Source organism: Talpa occidentalis, unplaced genomic scaffold, assembly GCF_014898055.3.
Source record: "Talpa occidentalis isolate TD23 unplaced genomic scaffold, MPIMG_talOcc4v2.1 talOcc4.14, whole genome shotgun sequence".
Lineage (NCBI taxonomy): Eukaryota > Metazoa > Chordata > Mammalia > Eulipotyphla > Talpidae > Talpa > Talpa occidentalis.
Window position 1 is genome coordinate 85,573,738 of NW_023601433.1, and position 26,941 is coordinate 85,600,678.

The 26,941-nt window shown below is 52.1% G+C and overlaps 2 protein-coding genes across 3 annotated transcripts in view; one reads left to right on the forward strand and one right to left on the reverse strand.

Moving 5' to 3' along the window:
- The first annotated feature begins 2,138 nt into the window (after positions 1-2,138).
- MYL2 (myosin light chain 2) lies at positions 2,139-8,292 on the forward strand. 2 transcript variants are annotated; one of them, XM_037511540.2, is made up of 6 exons: positions 2,139-2,189; positions 4,153-4,228; positions 5,886-5,990; positions 6,441-6,519; positions 6,634-6,682; positions 8,181-8,292. In XM_037511540.2, exons 1-6 carry the CDS (start codon positions 2,154-2,156, stop codon positions 8,277-8,279), a joined length of 444 nt encoding a protein of 147 aa, XP_037367437.2. In that variant the 5' UTR covers positions 2,139-2,153; the 3' UTR covers positions 8,280-8,292. The 2 variants fall into 2 exon arrangements, with proteins under 2 accessions (XP_037367437.2, XP_054551458.1); XM_054695483.1 differs by lacking the exon at positions 4,153-4,228 and having other exon boundaries at positions 5,852-5,990.
- Positions 8,293-10,269: 1,977 nt separating this feature from the next.
- Positions 10,270-26,941, reverse strand: part of CCDC63 (coiled-coil domain containing 63) — a 30,637-nt gene continuing 13,965 nt past the window's right edge. The window contains exons 6-12 of the mRNA XM_037511170.2: positions 25,973-26,154; positions 24,865-25,046; positions 24,310-24,530; positions 20,516-20,590; positions 16,440-16,632; positions 12,453-12,659; positions 10,270-10,497 (exon numbers count right to left, since the gene is read on the reverse strand). Coding sequence (XP_037367067.1) covers positions 10,346-10,497; positions 12,453-12,659; positions 16,440-16,632; positions 20,516-20,590; positions 24,310-24,530; positions 24,865-25,046; positions 25,973-26,154 — 1,212 coding nt within the window. The 3' untranslated portion in view covers positions 10,270-10,345. The remainder of the gene's footprint in view (positions 10,498-12,452; positions 12,660-16,439; positions 16,633-20,515; positions 20,591-24,309; positions 24,531-24,864; positions 25,047-25,972; positions 26,155-26,941) is intronic.

Consider the following 26,941-nt stretch of genomic DNA (forward strand, 5'->3'; position numbering starts at 1 on the left):
ACACATAGGAAAGCATATCTTTGGTTTTAAAGATCCCACTGGCAGGTCTCCTGGATCATTCTAACCCCGTGTGACTGGGGTAGAGAGAAAACGCCACACCTTCACTCACAGCTATTTGTGCTTCTTGAGTGTGTGCCCCCCATGCTGAAAACATTCCAGCCAAGAAGGGAAGTGAGTGATGGCCTGCTCACTGCGCCCCACCGGTGGGTAGTTGGAATAGGGAATGCTGAACTGAGGAGGAAAAAATCCACCAACGAGTGGACCTGCAGTTCAAATATTGTTGTTCAAGGACAGCTGTAATTAAGTGACTTACACAGAAAGTGGTGGGTGCAGCGGAGAAAAACAGAGGTGAGAAGGGGTCTGGAAGATGGGGGGCGCTATTTTAAATAGGTGGTAGAGGCCTCCCTGAGAGGGTGGCACTGGAACAAAGATCTGAAGGAGTGAAGGAGAGGGTGGAGCTGATGTGGGTGGAAAGGCATTCCAGGCAGAGGGAAGCAGGTGCAAAGGCCCTGAGGCGGGTCCCGCACCTGCGATGTCAGAATGTTAACAGTCTCCCCTCGCTGCCGTTTTCTTTCTCAAAATTGACAGGCACAAGTGCCTCCCTCCCGAGCCTGCAGAGAGTCTGCAGCATCTCTCTCTCCCCGTGACCCAGCCCCCCTCTTTAACCTTGAAGGCATTTGTGGGTCTCACGTGTCACTGGGTGGCGGGTGAGCTGCCCTGACTTCAGAAGAACGGCATGGGGGGGGGGGCTTAGGTGGTGTCTGCTCACCTATTTCTGCCAAAAGTGGTCATGAGGTTATTTTTAAACATGGGGAGGAAGTATTTATTGTTCCAGGCAGAGGAGAGAGGGCAGCCTGTGGGATTCGTCCGGGAGTGCAGGCCCGTGTCCTTTCTACCATGGTGAGTAGTGAGGGCTCCCTGGGGTGGGCGAGCAGGGGCTCCGCCTTCAAGCACAGGACCCAAAGGGAGAGAGCGTGTGGTGGCTTTTGAGGGCCCCAGACCCTGGTGGAAAGTGCACTGCTCGCTGTGCGTGCAGAGAGGAACCCCAATCAATGCCCCGATAAACCACAAATAACAGCATCTCCCGGGGACTCACAAAAACAAAATAAGAGAGTTGGCTTTTTTATGGCTTGTCGACTGACCTCTAGAGGAATCGATAACTCCCAGGGCTTGCAAAATGGGATTGAACGCTTTTAAGGATCAAATTGTAATTCTTGTCTCCTGCTCAGGCAGTTGGGGAAGGGAATCTATTGGTTTTCACCTTTTGAACTTGCAAATTTAGAACCTTTCTCCCTGTGTGGTTTGGCTAGGTGTCCCCCTCCCGAAGCAGGCGCCCCCCAAGTCAGGGACAGCGAAGGAGAGTTTAGGGGCACACACCCTGCAGTCAGTCTCCTGAGTCCAACACTGGCTCTGCCTTTCTGTGACTGTGTGACCTCTGGCAAGTGACCCGACCTCTCTGAGCGTCCCCAGCCTCCCTGGGAGAGAACGCGACGGGACGAAGAGGACTGAGCGTGGTTGCGTCATCTGTAGAGTCCAAGCACTTGCTGAAATTGTTTAAAGTCAGGAAGAAGAGGGGTGAGGGGGAGACAGTAACTCACCCCAGCCGGCGATGTTTGCGAGGACAGAGATGTCGTCACCATTTTGGATAAAGGGGAAAACATTGGAGGGGAGCAGTGGGGTTTTAACTCCTTGAAAAAGTGTTGCTTCATCTCAGCATTCCTCAGGGCCCAGGAAACCTGGCTCCCAACTCCCAACACACACCATCAATTTTCCTCCTGTGCATTACTGGGCTTCCTGTGAAATGCTTCGGAACCAAAGTGGCAGCATGCGGCTGGGCGTCCCTGAGACACCTCCACCTCCCTGAGTTTCCGAGGTGCCGCTGCCAGACCCACACAATCTTGTATCCTCCAGAGCCGGGGTGCTTTGAGACACGTGATCGGGAGCCCCTACCTCCTCCGGCGCCGCCCCATGAGACAGTGTGGACACCACAGCCCGTTTCACAGCGGCGGAGGCTCCCCAGAGACAGGCCTGACCTCCTTTTCTAATTCCCGCGGCTGACTTTTAATTGATGCGTTTCTTTCCCCCCACCCCACCCCCAGGCACCGAAGAAAGCCAAGAAGAGAGTGGAGGGGGCCAATTCCAACGTGTTCTCCATGTTTGAACAGACCCAGATCCAGGAATTCAAGGAGGTGGGTGTAGCGGGGAGTCGGTGGCTGGGTGGGGAGGCCACCCCTCTCCCATTTTAGAGCGCTTGCCTCCCATCCGCGTTCCCTGTAGGCACCTCTTAGTTTAAGAACTTTACCCTCCAAACAACCACAGATCCAGTCTGAATATGCGTGTGAACCAGTTTTTGTAACTCTTGCTGGTCATCAGGGGATAGCCTGCTCCTTGTGGAACATGCGGGAGAATTTTTTCAGGAACCCACAAGAGAGAAAAATAAAAATGACTTAGGATTCTAGCACCCAGAGATCATCGGCTGGCCTTTGTTTTTTGGTAGGCACCCTCAGGCCATTTCTCTCTCTCTCTCTCTCTCTCTCTCTCTCTCTCTCTCTCTCTCTCTCTCTCTCTGTGTGTGTGTGTGTCTTCCACAAAGGTCATGGTCCTCGCTGCCCCTAGGTAGCAGCTGGGGCTTTTCTCTCAGTGACTCAGCCTTGCTGTTTTCCGTCATTTATTTACTCAAACCGTCCAATGGGTGTTTTACTATTAAAAAGAACACGCCTTTGCTTGCATCTCTGGTTGTTTCCTTGGAGTAGATTCCTAGACGCAGATTAACTGGGTCAAAGGAACTTCAGAATAAAAAAGGAACAAGAACCACTGGTCCAAATTGCCCTGCAGATACCTGGACTAACTCCTCCCCGTCATGTCCCCCCACGTTCCCGTCAGCACTGGGCACTAAAAATCCAGGAGATTTGTGCCAGGCTGAGAGGAAAAGCACCATCTCTTGGACTTTAAATCTTACCATCTTCGATCCCTGAACCCTAGTCGGGTCTGAAACCCCATCACACCCCAAGGGGATGAAGCAACCCCAAAGACCGGTGAGATGAAGCCACAGCCTCGGGTTAGGCAGCCAGGCGCTGTGGATCTCATTCTCCGGCGGTGTGGGTGGCTCCATAGACTCGTCCACACTCCGTCCACCTGGCCCTGACCTGAAGCCCTGCCAGAGGCCAGCGGGTCTGCGCAAAGGGCAAGTCCTCTGGGGCTTCCGAGTAGGAACTAACTCTCAGCGATCATTCAGCTCTCAAGATCTCAGGAGTCCTGTGTCCCAAAGACCCCCAGAGACAGAGCAATTCCTGGGACAAAATGTCACATCTGGACTTGAAATGGTCTCCTTCCAGGGAGACGTCTTCACCCGCGTCGGCCCTCACCTGGCCCCCAGCCCGGCAGCTGCGGCTGTAGGGACCAGCTGCCACCCAAGAGGTGGAGGCACTGCCTGGGCGTTTACAAAGCTCTGGGCGGCTCCCCAGGACTTCAGTGGGAAGGATTACTGTCCCGGTTTCACAGACAACCTGCGCCTGGGAGTTGGGGGTGCAGATGAGACTCCAGTTTTTAAAAGAACTAGTTCTATAGCGATACCGTGCACACAGCGGAAATGCACCTTTTTAAGGGTACAATTCAGTGGTACTTCATACAGTCACCAAGTGTGGCAACCACACCACCTATTCCAGAACATTTTCATCGCTGCCAGCTGAAACCGCGTCCCCACTGGCAGTCACTGCCCGCCCCCAGGAGCCTTCCCCGTTGGTCTTTCTGGATTCGCCCACCCATTGAGGGTGTGGCTCCTTTCCCGCTGGTCTCTTCCTCCTTTTGCAGCTGAATCCTCTGCCTTTGGTTTATGGATTCAGTGACTGAGGGACTTGCGGGTCATGTCCCACTTGGGGTTCTGAACCATAATGCTGTCGTGGGCTTTCAGGCACAGATTTGGGGGGTCTCCTTTCAGGTCTTGTGGGGCAATGCCTAGGGTGGAGCAGCTGGATCCTACCTCTCCAAGCCTGAGATTTTGAGCGACTGCCAGACAGTTTTCCACCGTTGACTTGACCCAATATCCTCCCACGCTCCTTGAAAACCCAGAGTCCCTCCCCGCAGTGGTGAGCCAGCCTCTTGGGCCCCTCTCCCCACGATCCCCTGGGCTGACCAGCCACCTCCCCTTCCCAGGCCTTCACCATCATGGACCAGAACAGGGACGGCTTCATCGACAAGAACGATCTGAGGGACACCTTTGCTGCTCTTGGTGCGTGTCCCCTCTAGACAGGCAGGCAGCCTTCTGCCTCCCAGGGGTGGGGGTGGAGGGGAACTTGAAAGATTAAGAGCTTGTTATTTTCCAAAGAAACAGCTCAACCATTGGCCTTTAATACAAATTTCAGAGGCTAGGAAAGCAGTGTTTAGTGTCTTCACCTATCTTTCTTTTTCTTTTAAAATAGCTTTTTTGTGTGATTTTGAATGCAATGTCAGCACGTGCTGGAAAACTTGGAAAATTCAGGGCCTGCCTGGTGGCTCAGTGGGTTGAGCACAGTGCTGTGAAGCTGTCCGTAGCCTCTGCAGCGCAGGTTCGATTCCCGGACAGCCAGGTAGATAACCACATGACGCGGCAGACCTCTCCTGTCTCCCCGCTGCTCCCCTCAGCAGTGTATTTCGGTCCATCGGCCTCTTCTGCTCCCTGCTCTGTCTCTGGTGAATCCTCTCACCCTCCTGCGCCTCTGGCCTGTACCTTAGTTCTTGTATAAAAATAAAAATAAAAATCTAAAAAAAAAAAAGAACAACTTGGAAAATCCAGAAAAAGTATGAAGATGAAAACATTACCCATCAGGTCACATGCCACTGCTAATATTTCAGCCTCTAAGTCTTTTCTAGGCATATCTTTTTCATACATTGTTGTTTTTTTGGGTTTTATTTGTAACAATTAGTGTTGTTCTATTTAGGACTTAGCTTTCTACAGATATCTCAATGGCCTGAGCAGACTGTATGAAGCTTTTTTCAAAATATACATGTCCCATCTGCCTCCACTCACCTCCACCCACACCTTCCATGAGAATTCAGGGCCATGAACAGTTGTAAAGGTTGTACACTGTCCAATTCTACGAGGATCTTTCCTATTTGTAGCTGCTATAGACTTTTGTGCTTAAAGCATAAATTCTCTGAAGAAGGGGTGACTTTTTTGAATTTGTGTAAAGGTACTCTTGCAGCAGGGCTAGAACAGGTAGATCGGAATCTCTGAGGGTATGTGGGTTATAGCAGGTGATTTAAAAAAGCTCCTGCAAGTGATTCTGCTCTGTGTCACCCACCTCCAACTGAGAAGGGCTAATTTATAATAAGAGCATATTCATTTGAGTAAAATATTCAAATATTTATATAAAATGGTACAGGTTCTGAAGACACTATTTTATCTTATTTTATTTTTTTAAAGATTTACTTATTTATGCACACAAGAGCTGGGGCACAGGCCAGAGATGCAGGGGATGAGAGGATCCACCAGAGACAGAGTGGGGAACAGAACAGGCAGACTGACTGAAATACACTGCTGAGGGGAGCAGCGGGTGAGACAGGAGAGGTCTGCCTCGCCAAGTGGGTTTCTCCCTGGCCAGCCAGGGATCGAACTTGTGCTGCAGAGGCTATGGATTGCTTCATCGTGCGATGCTTAACCCCTTGCGCCACCAGGGAGGCCCTAAAGACACTATTTTAAAACTAGCCCCTCCTCACACTGGGCTGTTTCCAGTTGCCTGGCCATTATAAATAACACTGTCAAGAACATCTCATATGGATCTTTGGCCCCGTCCACTCCATCTCTGATTGTTCCCAGACTAGATTCCCTGAAGTGAAGACAAATGCCTTGTCCTAATAGCTGTTGCTGTCCCAGCTCAGAGGCCCTGAGTGTGTGCTTCCTGCCCTAGGGCGTATGAATGTGAAAAACGAGGAAATTGATGAGATGATCAAGGAGGCTCCGGGTCCCATTAACTTCACTGTGTTCCTGACGATGTTTGGGGAGAAACTTAAGGGTAAGCTTGAGTGTGCATGCGCATGTCTATCCTAAGACCTCTTCATCTTGTCATACACATTAAAGCACTGCGGGAATAGATGGGGTTGGGAGAAAATAGAGGTAGGCCAACACTGGAAAAATGAGGACCGCTTCTCCAAGGCTGACCCCCAACCAGACCCCAGGCTGGGCACTTTCTGTGTGTGACTTCACATCACGGCAGGTAGGGGCAGGTTCTGTTCTAATCTCGTCTACAGAAGAAGAACTAAGGCTCCAGGACAGAAAGCCACTTGTCTGTGGTCACATAGCTATCTGGAGTCAGGATTCAAACCCTGGTCTTTCCAGATCTTTCCAGACAGTCCTTCCTCCCTATGAAGCAACTGTTCACCGTGAGGGGACTTGGGTCCTGCTTCCTGTGGTACCACAGTTCCCAGTCGCCTGTGGTATGTTTTAACCCTGTCTTCTCTTTCAGGGGCTGACCCCGAAGAGACCATTCTCAACGCCTTCAAAGTGTTTGACCCCGAAGGCAAGGGGGTGCTGAAGGCTGATTAGTGAGTGAGGTGGACTTGCGGTTGGGGTGGACTCTGTGGGGTGGACTTGCGGTTCCCTGGCTTACCCTCCCTCATGCCTGGTGCCAATCCCTGCTTTTCTTTCTCTCTCTGTAGCATTCAGGAGATGCTGACCACGCAGGCAGAGAGATTTTCCAAGGATGAGGTAACAGGGCCCTTCAGACACCCCTCACCCAAGGACTCCATCTCCCTCTCTTCTCTAAAACACCCTCACCCCTCACTGACAGAGAGTCTGCTGTATTTACTGAGCCCTTGTCTCATTTTGTTCTCTTAATCACCCTATGAGGTAGGGGCTTGCAGTGTGGTCATTTTATGCACAGAGAAACTAAGGTCCAAGTAAAGTCACTTGCATAAAAAGAAAACTCATACAAATGCTGAGGTCTGGATTCAAGCCCAGGTTTTTCTGATTCCAGTCTGCCTTCCTCACGATGCAGAGATCTGGCTAGAGCACCCATTTCCCTCTAGAGCAAGAGTGGTGTGCAGGGTTGCCACGTACTGTTGACTAGGTTGTGTGCTGCACAACTCTCCTGGCTGCTCTTTTTGTGATAGACCTTGTTGCTTGTATATACACTTATTGCAATAGTTTCCTAGCAGATGGCAGTAAAGTGTCTTGTCATCATTTTCTGGCAGGTGGCCGGAATGGGCCTGGAAAAAGGGGCACTTTTGCTCATTCCACAAAGGTTCATATGAGCAACAGCCCTGCCAATATTATTAATAAACTTTAGTGAGTCTACTTTCAATAGCCGCTTGGAGCCACTCAGGTCTGGTTCCACCAAGTTCTACATTTTATTAAAATTTTTATTTAGATTTCTACTCCCAAATTTAAGCAGTTAAAATAGCCTGCCTTCACCTCCCACCAGTTTGGGGACTTTGGGCTCCTTGACCTCACTGTGCTTCAATTTCCTCATCTGTAAATTGGGACAATAGTAGAACCTACATCATAGGCATTAATATGTGTTAAGTGCTGACACGTGATAAGGGCAGTATAAGTGCCCTTATTACAGGCTAATATGTATTTTTTAAAATAACTAGCCAATACTTCAATTTTTGCAATTTTTGCCAATACTTTTTAAAAATCAAAAATTGCATCATTTAAAAAAAATCTAGATTTGTAGTTTCCTTCAAGAAGTCAGATTCTCTCAAAGAATCTGTCCTTGGTGTCCCCGAAGGCATATTAGGCTGCCCTGAGCAGCTGCCTCTTTGTACACTGACTATGAGTCTCCCATTAGCCACAGACGCCACCAGGCCCACCTTGCTCCCCTTGGCACACTTGTGCCTGCCGTCCCTGCAGCCAGAAACACAACTGTGGGCCAGTGTCTGCCAAGGAGAGCAGGCAGGGAGCTGTTGAGGCAAGATTCAGACCCAGAGACAGTCAGGCCCACCCTTCTACCCCAGCCCTGGGGAAACCCAAAACTGGAATAGCCTTCCTGGAGCCCCAGTGGGCCCCACCTAGTGGGTGGGTTGTGGCCTGCCCCAGGAAAGCAGTAACCTTGAGTCCCACAGCTGTCTGCAGCAGCTGGGGTAACACAGCTTGCCAGGCAGGGATCTGCACGTACCCCAAGCCCCTACTGCCTCTGTGCTGGGACCTGCCCTGCAGACAGCCCCCCTCCCATTGTCCTCAGCGCCTTGCTCGTTGGTTGCAGGTCGACCAGATGTTTGCCGCCTTCCCACCTGATGTAACCGGCAACCTGGACTACAAGAACCTGGTACACATCATCACCCACGGGGAAGAGAAGGACTGAGGGAGGGGCCCCAAGACCCTGGTCTTATCTCTGGGGAGAGGGAGGTCTCTGCCATCCCCACTCCTGGTCTATTAGCTGTGTGGCTGCCTCGGTGTGTCTACCACCAAGTTCTTTGTAGCCTGGGTGGCTTATAGGTATGTGACCACATGGCCTGGAAACCCATCCAGAGGCCGTGCTCAAATAAACAGGAGCTTGTGTGTTTGTTGGTGGTGTTTCTCTGATCAGTTACCTTGAGAAAGGAAGGCAATTTACTAATTTCTAGTGTATGAGCTTGTGATGGCCTGCTGTCATTATTATTGAATCTTAGTCACTTTTTATTTAACATAGACATTCACAGCCACTCAAGACTGTTTCTATACAGAGCCACATTATTCTGGAATGTTAGAGGACCACAGCCCTTCCTCCACAAGCATTTACAGAGCCTAGCTCCGGTGACATCGTTTCCTTGAGGAAAGTTTCTCCCATAGATGCACTTAGATGGACGCCAGGGCAAACTAAGAGGCAAGCGCCTTAGGAATGTAGCTCATTTGGCAAAAACAATGACACCTGTTCATTATAAGAAGCTAATTTCTCCTTTCAGATAAAATTGAAGCTCTTTGTACTTCTCCCCAGGCAAATTGCTGATGATTTCTAGCCCTCTCTGGGGTTCAGGAACTGGGCCTGGACATGAGTTCACTCTTGATATGAGGGAGCAAAGTCATTGTTGAAGCTTCAAGTCTGTTTTGGCTGCAAGAATCCCAAGTGAAAAGACAAATCGGTTCACATAACTTGGCAGTCCAAGGCCTTCAGGCATGACTACATCCAGGAACTCAAAGGAGCCAACAGGACTGACAAGGCTTCTCTGTCTTCCCTGCTCAGCTTTCTCTCATGTTGCTCTGCTCTCAGTGGGGGCAGACTAGGTACCAGAGCTCTCAGCGCCCGTCTAGCCCTCAGCAATCCCAGTGCAAAGAGGCACTTCCCCCTCTTTCAGCTCCACACCAACCCAAGAGCAGAGTCGATGGGGAACCTGACCCCACCCTGAGCAGGCGCATTGCTCTGACAGGCCAACCTGGGTCCTGTGATTAACTCTCATTCAGGGTTTGAAATCAATTTCCTTCTGAACCCCAGGACCTGAGGGAGCAGGGGGGGACCAGACTGGAAAATTCAGCAGGCTTTCCAGAAGACATAGGAGTGGATGTCAACACCCTAAATTTTCAAGAGCATCTCAGGAACCTGGGACAGCGTCCAAACGAATGATGTGATGAAACAAAGAGCCCAAATGGGGGTGGTAGCAAGGGTCACAGAGGGAATGAGGGGTCTGGTGACGAAGGAGGCAGGAACAGGGGTGAGTTCAAGGCTCAGGAAGAACATGGTCCCCTGGAGTCCAGGTCCACCCCTCCGGTGTGACTAAGGTGGTGGGGAGAGGGGCACAGAGCCGAGACGCCACCCCATGATGACCCTCCATGACCTCCACATCCCCCTACCTCAGAACCTGCCACCTGGGGCTCCTGCAGAGGGGCCAGCAGGAGGCAGAGGAGGCCCCAGGGAAGCCCCAGCTCAGGTCACTCAAGTGCAGTTTGTTGTTCAGGGAAGGACGGGCACATAGACACAGACACACACACAGGGAAACACACACACACACACACACAGGGAGACACTACAGACCTACACACAGCAATACAATGACACAAACAGATCACACAGACACACATGCACGTGCACGCACATGTCTCCGGGAGGCCTGCTCCTGCTGGCAAGAGTTCTGGGGTGTGCACATGACACTTGCTCAGCATGGGCCCCCTGCTTCCCCTGGGGAAGCAGGGGCTGTGCTGGTCGCCACCTCTTGGTCCCCACTAGTCTTGGTCCCCACTAGTCTTGGGGACCAGTGACCTCACACACTCTTGACCCCTGTGGCCACTTGGTAAACTCCTGCTCCTCCACCCACCCTGGGGGGCTCCCAGCACCCCGGTCTCTCAGGAAGGAGCGTGAAGACACCCAGGGTAGGGAACAAATCATTTATTCTCTCTGGTTATGGTGCAGAGGCAGCCTGTCTGGCTCCGGCCGCCACTCCTTCCCGGGCTCACGCCTCAGGGCATCATCGTGACCCTCTTCCTGGCCCTCAGGTCGTCGCCCTTCTCAGGACCACTGTCCACGCGCTGGTCCCGGGGGCGAGAGTCTCTGGCGCTGTAGTTGTTGAGCACCAGCTGCCGGAGGCTGCTGTGGTCCAGGGGCTGGTCCACTGCGCCAGAGACAGGTGCGTGAGGAGCCTGAGGAGCCTGAGGCCACGCCGAGGCTGGGGGCCCCTGCCAAGCGCCGGGCCTCTCTGGGAGGCCTCAGAAAGGGTGTCCACATCTGGCTGAGGGTCCCTTCACAGTGTTGGGGGATGAAATGTGAATGTTCTCGGGGTTCAGGGAGTTGGGGAGAGGCAGACACACTCTCAGGGATGTCCAGACAATAACTGGTTTTGTTTTTTTCCCAGATAAGGATGTGAAGTGAGTTTGGTTTAGTGTCAAGGACCAGCCACCACGTGCAGTAGTTCAGGATGCACACTGCACAAGGACACCTGGCAGACACAGGGGGGTGGCGGGGCTGAAATCCAGGCCCTACCGGATGTCAGGCCCTGCGTGGCTGACCTCAAGCCATGTATACACACAAGGGGCAGCGTTCCCTAATTAACCTGCCCAGGGGGTGCCTCTTCTATTTCTCACAGCCCAGCCACAGAGGCTAGTAGTCTACAAACCCAAAGTCCATCAATATTCCCTTGAGCAGGACAGAAGACAGCAGCTCTAAGTCCCTGATCTGTGAGGACAGTTACCAGCAGCCGTGTCCTGATGGCCTCTTCCTCCAGGAACTCAAAGGGTCAAGGGGCGCAGCGCCACGCTGACCCCAGGTCCAGTTTTCATTCCTGCTAAGCTTCAGCTGCCTCAGCTAAATCACGCAGCGTGTGTAACGGTATGGGCGTGTGTGCGCCGTAGCGGGCCTCTCCCTCTGCCCTTGCCACACCCGCACACTTGAAATGCCTCTGGGAGAAGTGGGCGGCCTGGCAAAATCTGTTTTTTTCCTCTGATTACTAGTCACACAAGGTCATTGTCAAATTAATTTAGAAATGCAAAGTTCTATGCAGACACCCCCCAGAGATGCCCACCGTAAGTGAGCCCGTGCCGGCCTTCCTCGCCCTGCCCTCCTCGTCCTCATCTCCCCCTCCCCTGCTCTGTCGTATATAGCCCAGCTGTATACCAGGGTTGTATGTCCTGAACATTGTAGGAATTTTAGCAGCATCCCTGGCTCCTAGATGCCAGCAGCACCAAAATCTCCCAACAGTGACAACCATTGTCTGAAGTCCCCTGAGGGATAAATCACCCCGGTTGAGAACCACTGTGTGTGTGTGTGTGTGTGTGTGTGTGTATACTTCGTGTGTGTTCATATTGACCCATCATATTCTTTTTAGTGGCTGCATAGTACTCCATTGCATGATGAGTAAATGAGAACAAGTTTAGTCCATATCCAATAGACGGGCAAGTCAGTTTCCAGTTTGGGGCTACGGGAACATCCTCCTACTTTCCTAGGCAGACCCTTGAGTATGTTTTTCTTGAACGAAAAATTCCCACAGGTGAGATGGCAGGCTTAAGGATGTAGCTATTTCTCAACGGCCCTCCCTAACTAGGTGGGGCTGAATGTACTCCCACCTTCCAAACCAAAGGCTGGTGCCAGTGCAGGGGAGAGTCACAAGGGGAAAGGGTGCACGACTGATGGGCTGGGGCTGGGTGGCCTGGGAAGCGCCTGGCTTGGGTGGGGGGAGCCAAATCCAAACTGCTTCTACCTTGGGACTGAGGTACAAGAGTAGGTGGGGCCCAGGGACTTAGGGTGGACGAGACTCCAAAGCTTAGGGTGAAAGATGGGACCAGGGACTCTTGTGCGACCATAACCTGACAATTTGTAACTTTTGGACATTTTAGGGCTCATTGTGAACGGCCACAAAATAGTTGTGATTTGTAAAAATATCCAGGATGGCTAAATTCATGATGTGTGACCCACGGAGAAGCGTCCCCAAGCAAACCAAGTCAAGTGGCCACAGCCAAGACAGTGTCCAGGGGATCTGAGGGGTCACGAAGGTCATCAGAAGGGGAAACCGAGGCTCAACACTGCCGGAACCCCACCCAGGCCTGCACTGAGCGTGGGGGAAAGAGGGCTCACCTTCGTCCAGTCTTTCACTGAGAGGGTCAGATCCCAGCACCGGGGGAGTGACCTTGGTGGGCTCTAAAGGCTTGAGGAGGCCAGAGCCACCCCAGAAAGGGTTGATGAAGGCTCGCTCTGTCTCCACGGCCCCCAACCCCTCTATCTCCATGAGCCGCCTGTAGGACTCCAACAGCAGCAAGTCGTTGGTCTTCTTTTCAATGATGGCTGGAAAAAAAACAAGCAGAACCAAGATGGCTGCCAGGAGCTCTGATTCCATCTGTTGGGGGGATGGTGCCCCCTGCGGGAAGGGAAGGGAAGAAACAGGAGTGGGGACACAGGCTCTTGAGCACCTGCAAGGACAAAGGCTTACCCCTAGGGTTACACCATGCCCAGAAAGGGAAAAATTTGGTTCTCAAGAGGCAAAAAATTGGGGCCTATAATGTTTAGAGTACAGATGTCCATATGGGATAGAAACAGCTATTCAATATGTCTACAGTATTAAAATTTTATGAGGGGAGCAATTAGGAACGCAATGTCTAAAAAGGTCCCTGAGGAGATAACACTGAAAAGAAGGTTGAGAAATACATGGTTACAGTTAAAAAACGGGAGCGATGGGTAGGCTGCCTTGAACTACCGATCTTCTGCGGTGCTTTCTGCCTCAGGCCTCTGGGGCTTTGCTCATGCTGTTCCTTCTGCCTAGAATGCCTTTCCCTACACCCCTCCCTGATTAAGCCTGACTGGTATTTTAAGATGGGGGTCAGGCCTCACCCCCTGCATGGGTGTCTCCCAGATGTGCCTAGTTGCGGGGTGTTGCCCTTCCCACTGTATTTCTACACCCCGACAGTCACAGTGGCATCCTTCATTCCATCGGGCACCTGCCATGCCAGGCACGGAGCAGATGCTGTGGATGCAGAAGGAAAGGCAGAACAAAACAACAAAGGTATAGCCCCTGCCCTTAGGACGCTCAGAAGCTTCCATGCGAATGGGGAAGGGTGGAGAGCCCAACATATCAACACACGCATCGGTCACCAGCTGCGCATGGTCTGAATGCAGTAACTGCCAGACGTGATCAACTACTTCTAAAATAAACTGCACTGCCCATACTCTGCTTCTTCCTGAGAATCAGGGACTGAAAGTATTTGCGTTTCACTTCACAGAGTCAAAGGGTCAGAGCCAGAACTACCCGTACTACAAATTGGGTGAAGGGTAAGTAGCAGGGAACAACAGTGGGGGGCTGGCTCAGGTGTGGCAGTGAGCGGAGGCCTTGCTGGAGGGACAGCATCGGAACTGAGAGCTGAGGATGAGGAGGAAATGGGGGGGGGTGCCAGCAGGAACAGCCTGTGCAAAGGCCCTGAGGTGGGGATGAGTTGGGGGAGGGTTGGGAAATAGACAGTGTGGCTGGAGGTGGGGAGCAAAGCAGGAGAGAGGGCAGGACGAGGGGAGATGAGAAATGTGAGGCAGAGCTCTGCAGGCCAGGGGAATCCGCTAGACCACGGGCAGTAACACTGCAGGCCCGTCTGCTGCCCTCTGCAAGGCCAGCTTGGCAGGTAGGGCCTTGACTGGCTTCAGGGAAGCGGGATTCAGGTAGTTTCTATCACCACTAGCTGCTAAGAGTGGCCGGTAATGCCTGCACTGTGTGCACAAAAAAAAAATGTGGTTGACGCTTGCAGGGAAAATGGAGTAAGTCGGGCTGTTTTCTCCTTCCTGCCATAAGCCTCTACGGCTGTCACCTGCGGCCTTGCTTCCGCCCAGGTTTCATTGCCCACACCTGATACCGTGTTGGTACGAAAGGTGCCTGGGAGCGTGAGCACAAGGATACACGCGCCTGTGACTATGACACGACTAGTAGCTGAGAGAAGAGAAGCCAGAGAAGTCAGAGAGGGAGCGAGGAGATCACAGGGTCAGGGAGTCTTGGTTGCTGCCTTCCTCCCTCCCGGCCCCCTGCCCACCCCCCGCCTCCCGCCTCCCTGCCTGCTGTTCTGCCTGTGTCCAGTCCCCTGCCCAGCATCTCAGGCCTGTCAAATCTACCTAAGGCTCCAAGATTCCTCTTCTGCTTGCCCGAATCCTCCCTGCTCCTGCTTGCCCGTGCCTGGTTGCCGCCCCATGAGGCTAACACTGGCTTCCTTCCTGGCAGTGCGGTCTTGGGTATGTGCCAGGCTAGAGGTGCCTCCCTGGCCACCCCGCCCCCCATCAAGGGCCTGGGCACAGAATCTCTGCTGAGCTTCCCTGGTTGACCACCCCTCATAGGTGTGGTCACAACTCAGTGGAAGGGGCACGGAATTAAGCACAGCCTGGGTGACACCCCCTGGCAGGAACCCTGGAAGCTTCCTCCTGGTTTCCTCCAGAATTCACCCCCCCGTCCCTTCTCCTTTTGCTGAGTTTCCTTTGTATCCTTTGGCGGAAATAAATCATAGCCATAAATTAGACTATAAGCTGAGTCTGCGACTAAGTCACTGACTGTGGTGGGAGACGGGTGTCTTGGGAAACCCCCAAACACAGACTGTGTCAAAACCTCAGGTTTTATTACTGTATTCTGAGCGGACTGGAAGTCGCGCATTCTTATAGCTTACACATGAATTGCTTGCTTTCCAGCATATATGCCTTTTGTTCTTTTTCTTGCTGTAGGATAAGTAAAATGTCAGGCTTTTCTGCCCTCCCACCATTAGGATGGATGAGGGAACCCTGCGGTCCTGAATGCATGCCTGATGGCAGCGCCTGGAGTGGGGTGTGGGCGTAGGTAGATGGGATTCACCTGGGCTAAGACTGGACCTATAAGGGCGGCGTCACGGGGATGCCAGAAGAGAAAGAACCACGAGAGAAGCAGAGAGAACGCAAGAGAAGGCCGGAGAGCCCAGCAGAAAGAGTGAAGACATGCTGAAGGGCTAGGAGGCCTGCCAGCCTCCCGGCCCCCCAGCACCCCTGCCTGCCGTGTGCCTGGTAAATCCCAAGAAAAACCTGCAAACGCCACTGAGGACTCTGACTCCTTTACCCGGTCTGCTCAGTCACAGAGATCCTGCTCCGTGCCCAGCCCCGCCGCTACACTTGCCTTACGGCATCGGCTAGGACCAGCATGCCATTAACCAGGAGCAATGAGCAAAGCGATCCCTGCCTGGCTCCTGATCTTAGAAGAAAAATAATCAGCTTCTCACCATAAAGTATGACATTAGCTCTAGCTGGCTTTGCAGATGTCCTTCATCAGGTTAAGAAAGCTTCCTTCTAGTTCTAGCGGATTGGGGGCTGTATCATGACCGGATGTTAAATTTTGTCGAATATCCTGTGTCTAGATGATTGGACAGTTTCCCCGAAAGAGATAGCGATACTAATCCCCACCCCTACTTGTTTCAGATGATGAAGCTGAAGCAATGAGAGGTTCAGCAAGTCACTGACGTTCGCCCAGCATCACTGCTTGGCAACCGTCCAGGCAGGGCGGGTTCACCGTCATTTCTAGCATTTGAAGGAGAATTTTGGGGCCCTTGGCATCATTTTCACAGGTTTTAATGTCAGGAAGGGGAAAAAGGCCAACTTGAGCCCCCCAAGATATGCTCTTTTCTCTGGGCTTTCTCTGGCCTTCTCGCATGGTCTCCCCCCTCGTGGCCATCACCTGCCCTCTGGTAGCCGCGTCCATCTCTGAGTAATGCTTCCTTATGTCCCTGACCCCTTGGGCCCAGGTGTGCACTTGCACTTGCACACACACCCACGCTCAGGTGTCCACGGTCAGGGACGCGTGCTCCGTACCCATGCGCCCTCTACATTAACAAGATCAAGGCCACAGGTGATAGCCACAGAGGCCAATGGTATAAAGGACTGACCAACTTCACTTATCCTACAGTCACACAGCAAGCAAGGGTAGAACCAGGATTTGGACCCCAGTAGGCTGGCTAGAGCACCCACATGCTTCACCACTAGGCTCATTGCCCCCCCCCACCCAAAGAACAAGTCCCCTTGCCCGGTCACAGAAAGTTCTGGAAAAAGTTCCTAAGCATCCAGCAGGCCCCCCCGACTCACCAAGGAACTGGGGAAGGTTGGCGTCGGTGACTTTTCCCGTCTCTCCCAACTGCCCCAAGATCTTGGTGGCGTCACAGTCAATCTTCTTGAACAGATTCTCCACTAAGTTCCTGAGATTCTCCAAGGTCTTGTTGATGTCCCTGTAGGTGCGCTCGTACGCATCAGCCTCCTCCGTGACCTGCTTTAGTTTCTCCTGGTGGCAGACCCAGATTCCCACCCAGGTCAGCCAGGCTCAGCCCACCCATGTGGACTCTGTGGGGGTGAGAGTTTGGAGACTGTCTGGGGCCAAGGTCTCCAAGCTGCAGGTTCTCAAACCTCTGGGGGAACGGGTATGAGATCTATTTTATGGACCTCAATCAGCATTAAAAAAAAGAACAGAAAGGAAAGGAGAGAAAGTATTACATGTGATCAGCAGAAATGGCAAATATTGTTTAATGGGAATTTTTTTTTTTAAAGATTTATTTTCATTTATTTATATATTTATACAAGCACTGGGTACAGTCAGAAGCGCGGGAGGGTGAGAGAATTCACCAGAGCCAGAGCGGGGAGCAGAGCAGGCAGAAGGACCGAAGTACACTGCTGAGGGGAGCAGCGGGTGGCAGGAGAGGTCTGTGCGCCATGTGGGACCCTCCTCTGGTGGCCGGGGAGCAGCCGGGGCTCCAACCGGCGCCACAGAGGCTGCGGGCAGCTTCACAACCCAGCGCTCAACCGCTGCACCACCGGGGAGGCCCTAATGGGAATTTTTTCACTTACATATATGAGTGTGCGTCTGTGTATGTACTGGATTACAATATTCCTTAAGGATTAGAGACTTTAACACCTGGCCCATAGGAAAAAGATATTTGACATGGCAGCCACATGCATACAAATGTGGGTGTTTATATAAATGTGTATCAAGAGAACTTAGCCTCAAATCAATACTCATGTATTCACGTGCCATCTTGTTCTCTTTTCATTCTGTTCTGATCTCCCCTGGCAATGCCGCTGCAGTCCACCCAGGTCACCTCTCACAGTTGAAAGCACAAGGGCGTAGGCCAGTAGCTCTCAAAGTCGGGACCAGCTTTACCAAAACTTGGAGCTGCACACTCTTGGGCTCCAGCCTGCACCAGCTAAACCCTGGGACCTGGGCATGGGCCTGGCATTACAATTTTAGGAGCTTCCGGGGGATTCTGTTCACCATCAAGACTGAGAGTCTTGCATTTGCCAGCGTGGGATCTCAGTTGTGGCTCACGCTGATGTCACCTGGGAGCTTGCAGAGGCGAACCGCCCTGTAAGGACTGGCCCCGCCCCTGAAGCCTCTCCAGGCACTGCCCCAAGGAACGATCCCAAGGGGTTAGTCCTGTCCACAGCCACCACACCAGGCAGCTTCTACTGTCCCAGCTACTAGAATATCCTGTTTCCAGGGCTGCCTTTTCTCCTACGACACAAGAGCTGTCATCCCATTCCAAAGAAGCATGGGCAGGTCACGTAATGAAAAAACAGAGCCTGATGTCATGGTGATAACCTGTGTCCAGGACCCAAAATGCTGCCCCTCATCTTAACTCACCCTCACACCTGCCCCGGCTTCTAGGCGAGGAGCACTAAGGTCAGAGAAGAAAAGTGAACTTGAGTTCCCTGCATGGAGCTGTCTGCCTACCCGGCCCGGGACTCGGGCAATTATTTAGCAAGCAGGTGGTGGTGATTTCAGGTCTTGCTGACTCACAAGATCAACAACCATAATAGCAGCAGCCACTGTTTCTAAGCTCTTGGGGTGTGGTGGGAGGGGCGCAAGCAGACATACACCGCGATATGGTTCCATTTTCACAGCCCTATGAAGCGGGCATGAGTATTAGGCCCATTTTACAGCCGTGAAGACCAGGGCTCAGTCACTTTCTCGAAGTCACACAGCTAAGTGACTTCTTATGCACACAAGCATTTGTTCCCAGGGCCTGGTTGCTCACTGCCTATGCCGACCCCTGCCCGCCACCTCCCGAACCCTGCCCGCCACCTCCCGCAGCCAGACAGGGGCTGAGGTGGGTGGTGAGGGGAGGGGGGGGTGTCCAAGAATGGAGCAGACGGAGGGATGTGACAGCAGGGGTAAGAAAACAGCTGTGAGCCTATGAAGACAATTTCTCGTGCTTGGAGTACAGAGCTGGGGTGCAGGCCAGCATGTGGGGATGAGGGGACTCACCAGAGACAGAATGGGGAACAGAACAGGCAGATTGACTGAAGCACACTGCCGAGGGGAGCAGTGGGCGAGACAGGAAAAGAAACCCCCAGGGGCCTCCCCGGTGGCGCAGCGGTTGAGCGCTGGGTTGCGAAGCTGCCCGCGGCCTCTGCGGCGCCGCTTCAATCCCCGGGTGCTCCCCGGTCACTGGAGGAGGGTCCCACATGGTGTGCAGACCTCTCCTGCCGCCCGCTGCTCCCCTCAGCAGTGTACCTCGGTCCTTCTGCCTGCTCTGCTCCCCGCTCTGGCTCTGGTGAATTCTCTCACCCTCCTGCGCTTCTGACTGTACCCAGTGCTTGTATAAACAAACAAACAAAAACTAAATAAATAAATAAATAAATAAATAAAAACATGCCTCTATTAAAAAAAAAAAGAAAAAAGAAACCCCCAGAACCCACATTAAAGCCAGACACAAAGAGCTGGTGGAAGGACTTTGGGCCCAGGCAGGGGAGGATGTGTGAGGCTGCAGACTCCCCCGGCTGCAGCTCTTGAGACCTTCAAAACCCAGAGGTGTAGAGCCACACCAGGCTGTCCCAAGGAAGTCTGCACACTGGGGGGCCCGGAAGGAGGATGTGAGACCCCAGGCGTGTGCGTAGCTAGGGGTGCGTCTCCTGGGCCGGGGCCCTGCTAGGAAGTCTTATTCCTCCTTCCCCAGCACCCGGGAGCAGCTGCTCCCAGCCTGAGCAGCACAGTGGGCAGTGTGTGCTCTGCTGCCCCCCAGTGGCCCTCTGCAGAAGGGCACCATCATCCCTGCCCGGTGCAGGCCAAGAAGAGAAAAAAGCCAGAAGGGACCAGGGAGGACTTGAACGTTGCAGTCATTACATGTGATCAGCAGAAATGTCTCTGTCAGACACGTGCTATTCATGCTCCCCTTATATCTTAATTACAAAATCCTGATTGTATTGGGGTGGCAATGTGCCAAGTTGAAAGTTCTCTCTCCAATTCTCCCTTGTAACCATGAGGGATGCCAATGAGAAGAAAACACTGACTGACGCTTCAGGGAAAGAACTTTTAACCTGGCTGATTCAGTTAGCAGTCTTTTTTCACCTTCCTCATTTTTCCTGCCTGGAATGTGTATGTGATGGCTGGCCCTGCAGCAGTCACTTGCAACCATGAGGCATTCTTGGACATGTAAGTCACACAGTAAGGATGGAGAGACGGAAGAGCCTGGGTCACTGATGACATCATGAAGACACCCCGTCAGCCCTGATGTGTCCGCCTGATTTATTTCTGTCTTCAGATTTATTTCTTAACAGAGTAGACAAACTTCTGCCCTGCTTAGGCCACTGCTATTTTGGGCCCCTGTTATCAGCAGATGGATACACGCAAATTTTACACAATGTCCCAATTCCATGATGTTGGTCAAGTGACTTTTTCTCTGAAACCATTTCCTCATGTTTCAAGTAGAAAGAGCACAGCACTGACCTCACAGGGCAGATGGGGGGATTCACTGAGGTTGCACAGGCAAAGCCTTGAGCCCAGTAGTTGGTCTATGGCAATTGCTCAAGAAATGTTTGTAATGACCCTTATCAATTGAGAGCAGGCCACAGCCCAGGATAAGAGGGAGAGAGAAGGAAAGCCAGAGGGAGAGAGCTGTCTAGAAGGAATAAGCTTAGGATCAAATTACAGTCGCAAGAGTCTGGTGAGGCTCCTTGAAGTGGGGGAGTCTTTATAATGGACGGAGAGGCCCTAGGGACAAAAATCTGCGCAATAACCATAGCAGAGGCTGCTTGGGACCAAGGGTCAAACCCTGACCCAGCCAGTCACAGGGGGACACTAATACCACCTGAGAACCAACTGACAGATGCCTGACAGACAAACAGAATGACAGCGGAGACGCCCATGTCCTTCCCTCCCACCCTGGTCTTACCTCCAGCTTTCCCAAGATGGAGTGGCTGTTATCTCTGCTTTCTTTCTGCTGGGATCGCAAGAGGATGATGTCATCCTATTAGGAAAGAACCAAAACGTGAGAAGTGGCTGTGCCTTCTGCCACACCTGCAGGGGTGGATGTGTATTTCAATGACCCTTCTTGAGAAGCACCATCGCCCCTAAGTCCCTCTATGACAACGTTTCTTCATGAAATGGAGGGTGAGGACAAAGGAGAGGGTGGCTCAACCTTTCTGTGGAATCATCTAGAACAGGATAGTCAGCAGGATACACTGCAATGTGGCACCATCCGCTATTGGAGCCACTAGCCACATGTGGTTCCTGAGTATATGAAATGTGGTCAAATACTAATTTTCAAATTTAATTTAATTTAATTTAATACAGAAGACCAATAGACATGGGGAAAATTATTCACTGTCACTTCCAATAAGATATTCAGGCTAAACGTCAGTGAGATGCCATCCCATATCCAGAAAATGGCACATATTAAAAAGACCCCCAATGACGAGTGCTGGAGAGGATGTGGAGAAAGGGGAACCCTTTTACACTATTGGTGGGGATGTGAACTGTGCAGCCATTATGGAAAGCCATCTATATTTATCTTAAAAAACTAAAAATGGGGCCTCCCTGGTGGCACAAGGGGTTAAGATGCAGCCTATGAAGCTGTCTGCGGCCTCTGCAGCACAAGTTCCATCCCCAGCCAGGGGCTGGCTCAGCAGACCTCTCCTGTCTGCCAGCTGCTCCCCTCAGCAGTGTATTTCAGTAGATCCACCTGTTCTGCTCCCCACTCTGCCTCTGGTGAATGCTCTCACCCCCTGCACCTCTGGCCTGTACCCCAGCTCTTGCATGCATAAATAAGGCTTAAAAAATAAAAATAAAATTGCTTAGAAGCTACTGTTTCCGTGGGACTGAATCCCAGAGAGGGGGGCCTTGCCCGTCCTTGGTCAGACTCCTCCTAACGCTGCTGACAGGTGGTGTGACCACGACAGAGGGAAAGACCAAGGTCGCTTGTATTCAGGAACCATTTCTAGGTTGGGTCAGCTTCAGACTGGCGTCCTCATATCCCTCCGCTAGGGCCCGTCCCCATCATCCCAGGGGGACGAGTCAGGGGCTCCCTGCTGGAAAAGGAGAATTCAGGGTCCTGCCCCTCCCCGGGTGCCCGCAGAGCATGTGCCAAGACAGTCCCTGCAATACCAATGACGGACGCCAGGGGGAGGCGTGAGGCGCCGAACTGTTGGTCCCAAACTCAGTCTCGCCGGCGCGGCCAGGCGGGCCTCCGACCCGAGCAAATCGGAGCAACGTGGGCTGGTTTGCGGGGTTTTAGAGGCTCACACACCCACACACCCCCGCCCCGCGGGAATGTGGGCCACCGTTGTTAGATTCGTTTTCCAAGAGAAACCAAAAACCTTTGTTTTCACGTGGGATAACCTGATTTTTACATATTGGCAACTAATCATTCCAAAATTTGACGGGTGGGGAAGACTCGGCAAAATAGGAATGAGGGTCGGATCCACGCGGGTTAGCCCCTCCGCCCCCGTCCCTCTAGGTAGAGCTGAAGCCGGACGCTAGAGTCCTAACTGGTTTCAGTGTGTTGCTCTTTTAAACCTGAACCTAGTTTGAGCGGAGGTGCAAAAACTGAGGTCTCAGGAACCCACTCCAGGGAGCGCCCTCTCCTGCCCCTTCACCCAGGATCGCTCCATTTTCTGTTTTATATCTGGAGTTTCCTTATAACCCGGTTTTCAACAAAAATGTTCTGTAGCTTTTTTTATAGAAGTTTGGAAACATTTGCTCCATCTAAGTGTGCGGGTGGGGAGACCGAGGCCTGGAAAGGGCAGGAGTTTGGGTTGTTCCTCAGACAAGCTGGTCCTAAGGTCAGACACAGGGATTATTCTCAGGGTGAGTGGGAAGGTCAATATCATTTTTGGAACCAATTCCTGTTGGCTCTGCTGTGGAGGCGGGAGGGGGCCTGCTGGGATGCAAAGGGAATACACCTGTGTCTGCCCCCTGGCATCGCCTTCCAGAAGGAAGAAAGGGGGTCATTCAAGCATGCTCCCCACCCTCCCCACCACACACAGAGTCAAGCAGTCTGCATTTGCTCCCAAATCTACCCACCTCCCTCCCACACCCAGCCTTCAGGACATCAAGGGGTTCCTTGTCCTCTGGCTCAGCCAATGGGACACACCAGGGGAGACTGGAGGGTGGAGGAGAGCATTTGGGGTGCTTGCTCACCCCCTTGACAGGTCACTAGTTGGCCCAGAAAAAAGACACACTGACCACCTTCTCCAGTCCTGATTCCAGAAACTGCTCCCTGCTGCCCCTCACTCATTCCCAGCCCGCTCTTGCTGGTCCTGCACTCTCCCTTTATACTGGCCTTAGAACTTTCTAAATAGTCTTCAAAAAGTCCCCGCCATTCAGCCATGGGAGACCTGACATCTGCTCCCGCCCTAGTCCATTCAGCCACCCCCGTTTCTGCCTCCCACCTATTAATCTATCACTAACTAGTATCTGTTAATAAAGTTTTCTTCAAATCCATACTTTTAAAAACATTTATCATTATTTGTTACCACCCTAAGTAACATACCCATGGAATCACAAGTTTGCTGCAAGCTATATTTTTTCCTAATACCTATTAAAATTCACTCATCACTAGCAGAGCAAAATGTTTTCTCCTCTCTTCTCGCTATGTACTCGCTCCTGGTCAGCAGACTCACCCCACGTTCAGGGAACAGTGACACTGTAAAAGGGACAGCTCCCCAGCACAGGGAAGAGGAGGTGACATTTGCACAGGGTCAGGGCTTAGGAGTGGTAAAAAGGGAGGGGAGGCAGAGGGGGCAGAGAAGGCTACCACACAAAGGGGTAGATGCGTGGGGGCAGGACTGTGCTGGGGGTGATGGTGGGGCCTGAGCCTGTAGGCGGTCAGGGTTAAGCGAACTCTGAAGGGGCTGGAGGGCCATGCTAAGGTGTTCAGACCCTGTCCTGTGCAGACAGTTCCAAAGGCTCATTGGGTATGTTTGGGGGAGTAAAGAGGCCCAAGAAATTTGGGAAATGATGGTTTCAACAAAGGTCAATGTGTATCTTTGCTGCAGGAATTGTCAGAGCCTTTACTTGTGCATGTATGTCCAGTCTACAAAATGAATTCATCATTTCCCTTGATTCTGTGGTGCTCTGATAAGCAGGGATCAGCAAGCTTTGACGGCAAAGGGCCAGACAGTAGATATTTTTACTGTGCCCTGGGTTATAAAACCTGCTGTGGATTGTCAGTGTCACTACTGGGGGGGGGGTGAGGGGACATGACCACATACTGATTGAAACAAACTATAATTTCAGAAAGGCTGGGCCTCTCTGGTGGTAGAGGGGTTAAGTCTCAGCACTATCAGGCTATCACCAGCCACAGCGGCCTGAACTCCATCAGGGAGCTGACCCACAGGGCGCAGCAGGCCTCTCTGTCTCCCCGCTACTCCCCTCAGCAGTGGATTTCAGTAGATCCACCTGTTCTGCTCCCCACTCTGTTTCACACACACCCGCCCGCTCGTCTTGCCTACACCCCAGTTCTTCTATGCATAAATAAATAAAAATAAATCTTTAAAAAAATTTTCAGAAAGACTAAAGTGACGGGGCGCTCTGGGAGGACTTCTGGGGGGTGTTCCCCAAGTGACTTGACTTTGAGGCCCTTTTTTCGGCACAGCAGCTCAAGGAGTGTCCCAAGGAACCCACTTTGGGAAAGGCTGCTGTGGGAGCAGGTGGGTCCCGAGCCCGGGGAGTAAGCGGTGCCCCAACCTGGATCCTCTGGGTCTTCTTGAGCATCATCTCCATGTCGTTGTTCAGCTCCGTGACGTACGTGAACCGAGCAAAGTTCTTCTCCTCCTTGGCGAGAAAATCGCTGATGAGCTGGTTCAGGTTCCCGTTCTCCGACAGCTTCAGCAGCCGCAGGTGCGCCACCTCGTAGCTCTCCAGGCTCTCGCCCTTGTTCCTCTTCCCGTGCTTCACGGCCTTGAGAGCTAGAAAGGGAGCCAGCAGCGTGAGTCTGGAAGGGGAGCACTCGGATGCTGCCTTGGGAGCAGGGGCGGGGGCAGGGGTAGGGGGCCCCTCCAGGAGCTGGGGCAAGACCTTCACTCCCAGCCCCTTCACCAGTCTCCATGAGGCATTCGCTGCGCCCTGAAGGAGATGCACCCGCTGCCCGGGAGCTTTCCCTGGAGGACTCAGACAAACAGAAATTTTAGTTTCTGTTTGCATCCTTATTTGCTAATTTTGGTGATCTCACTGCGGGGAGACCTGGCACCCTCAGGTGGGAGGGGGAGAGGGAGAGACTGAAGAGGAGCCTGGAACGTGCACCTCCTTCTTTCTTGGCCTGCTCCTCAAACTCTATGCGATCATTCAGCTTGACGAGCAGGAAGGATTTGAGCTTTGACTCGTGGTTGTAGACGCGCTCCAGCTCGCGGATCTCCAGGTTGTACTGAGAGATGTCCTTCTGCTGGCGGTCCTTCATGGCAGCCATCCGAGCCATGGCCTCCAGCCTGGAACACAGAGTCTGGGCCTCTAAAAGACTTGCCTCTTCTCTGACCCTCGCCCAACCAGTTCAGAGATACTTCCTGCCTGGCCAGTGACCGTTATTTCTTTTTATCATGGAAGTTTCTGGGAGTAGAACAACCTTCCTTACATGACTGACAAGAGCTGCAAGTTTAAGATCATCTCCATGAAATGGTCTATCAGCACCACCACCATCACCACCACCATCATCATGATGATCACCACCATCGTCATCATGAACATGGTCATTACATCATCATCACCACCACCACCATCATCATAATCATCACCAATACCACCACCATCGTCATCACGAACATGGTCATCACATCATCATCATCACCATCACCACCATTATCACCACCGTCTTGTCAGTTACTATGTCCCAGTCACTCCCTCATCTACATATATTATTTAACCCTCACTGCGCCCAAAGAGTCCCCACAACAATGTAGTAGTGATGAGGGCAAGATTCAAACGCAGATCTCTCCGATTCCAAACACTGTGCTTCTCACAACTAAGCTAGTGGCCTCTAGCCCCAGCGAGTGTGAAGCCAGGAGATAACCCAGACCAAGAGAGACCCCTGGGGGTGCCTGGAGGAGATGCTACGACATCGTAGTTTGAACTCAGCTCCATCCCTTCACCATCTAGTTGATCTCAGCTAAGTACCTTGGCATCTCTACACCTCCATGTTCTGGTCTATGAGATGGGGATAGACTCCAAGGGCAGTTGTGAGGGTTGCAATAATACCTAGGGGACCTGGCACCATGCATGCACAGATTCAGTGCTCAGAGCTTTGATGATGGTGATTGAAGGTTTCTCAACACACAAGCACAGAGGACATGGCCCAGACTGGGAAGCTGACACTCGGGAGAAAGCTAAGCAATACCAGCTAAGTCTCTCCCTTGCCCACCTCTGATCGTAGGCCTGAGCGGATTGCTCAATGGCCAAGTTCATGGTTTTCTTCTGCATCAGCAGGCGCTGGTGGAGCTCCTGGTAGACGTGGTCATAGGCAGCCTTCTCATACCGGAGGTCCTCAATCTCCTTCCGGAGCTTCGCATTCGTGGCCAGCATCTTGTTAAAGTGAGTGGTGACCTGTGGGGAGGACCGTGCCTCAGAGCAGGGCTTACTCCTGGGGCAAGAGACAAGCTTCCAGAAGGCAGCCAGAGGGTTGGAAGTCTTCCACCCACCACCACTTCCCATCCCAGGTCAGAGACAGGGGTTGAAGTGCTTGGTGAGAGCTCGAGCTGGCCACTAACTGGGTAAGTGAATTAAGTCAGATCTTGTTTACCTAGCTTCCGGATTCCGGCAATTCCAAGAGAGAGGAAAAAGACAAATGACACCATGCAGAAGCCATCAGTCAAATCCTAAAGGTGCACTTTCTACAGGACCACTGAGCTGAGCTCCTCGACTTGTTGATGGCATTAAGAGTTGGGGCGGGTTTATGTAGAGCAGGGTTTCTCAAAGTCAGCACTACTGACATTTGGGGCTGGATAATGCTTTGTGGTGGGGATTGTCCCGACTGGGAAGTTCCAGAAGCATGCCTGGTCCCTGTCCACTAGGTGGCAGTAGCACCCACACTCCAACCAGCTGCCACACCAGAAATGTCTCTTTTGGGGACAAAATTGGCCTTAATTGAGAACCACTGTTCTAGATTAAAGAAACTTGAGAACTCACATTAATATGAACTCTGATTGGATCCAGCTTTAAAAGTCATTTGGGGGCGAGCTAGAGAGATGTTAGCACGGGCAATATTAAGAAAATAGTATTCGTTTTATAAGGTGAAATCATGGTCTCATGCTCATGGTTTGAGAGAAAATGTTTAACTTTTAGACAGGACACGCAAGTATTTATGGGTGAAATGTCACCATAAGATAATTTT

What these genes read in the sequence shown, in the direction of transcription:
- MYL2 (XM_037511540.2), top strand. Translation starts at nt 2,154, where the DNA reads ATGTTTGAACAGACCCAGATCCAGGAATTCAAGGAG. An exon ending in GGGGTGCTGAAGGCTGATTA is followed by an intron (nt 6,520 to 6,633) that starts GTGAGTGAGGTG and finishes CTCTCTCTGTAG; the next exon opens with CATTCAGGAGATGCTGACCA. An exon ending in AGAGATTTTCCAAGGATGAG is followed by an intron (nt 6,683 to 8,180) that starts GTAACAGGGCCC and finishes CGTTGGTTGCAG; the next exon opens with GTCGACCAGATGTTTGCCGC.